At 48.4% G+C, this 419-nt stretch overlaps 1 protein-coding gene across 1 annotated transcript; it reads left to right on the top strand.

Annotated features, from left to right (window-relative positions):
- Window positions 1-2: 2 nt before the first annotated feature.
- CSUI_005705 (uncharacterized protein) lies at window positions 3-401 on the top strand. Its single transcript, XM_068065875.1, has one exon. The coding sequence runs from the start codon at window positions 190-192 to the stop codon at window positions 307-309; it is 120 nt and encodes a 39-aa protein (XP_067922151.1). The 5' UTR covers window positions 3-189; the 3' UTR covers window positions 310-401.
- The last annotated feature ends 18 nt before the right edge of the window (window positions 402-419 follow it).

Raw genomic sequence — 419 nt, 5'->3', positions numbered from 1 at the left:
ATGAGACAGTGTAGAAAAGGAAATAAGCAGACTTGAGGTCACGATACATCTGTGATCTTGATCGAGATAAGAAGGAAAGTCTTTCGGAAGCCGCACTTGTCTAGACCTTTGCACAACGAGGAAGTCAACTAGTCGCTGTAGTATGCGTTCTGTGTGCGAATACATGTATGCTGCATAGACAACAAGAAGATGACAGGACAGTTAGAGCGTTTCCAATGTAAGCATGTGTGTCTGGAGAGACGGGGGAGGAAAGAACTAAGGTTAACGCCCTGGCGTGTCAAGAATCTCCGGGTGTCAGTCGCGTACTAGAACACCCCAGCCCCAACGGGGCTCGGATACTGAGGCGAACCCATTCGATGACGAGTACAGATTTCTGCGCGAGCTTCCTGGGTAGTGCCGCTATCTATCTATCTATCTAT

This window comes from Cystoisospora suis, assembly GCF_002600585.1.
Source record: "Cystoisospora suis strain Wien I chromosome Unknown contig_2753, whole genome shotgun sequence".
Lineage (NCBI taxonomy): Eukaryota > Apicomplexa > Conoidasida > Eucoccidiorida > Sarcocystidae > Cystoisospora > Cystoisospora suis.
The sequence above is the reverse complement of the archived record's forward strand: the minus strand, read 5'-3'. Positions and strand labels throughout refer to the sequence as shown.

What these genes read in the sequence shown, in the direction of transcription:
- CSUI_005705 (XM_068065875.1), top strand. Translation starts at nt 190, where the DNA reads ATGACAGGACAGTTAGAGCGTTTCCAATGTAAGCATGTGTGTCTGGAG.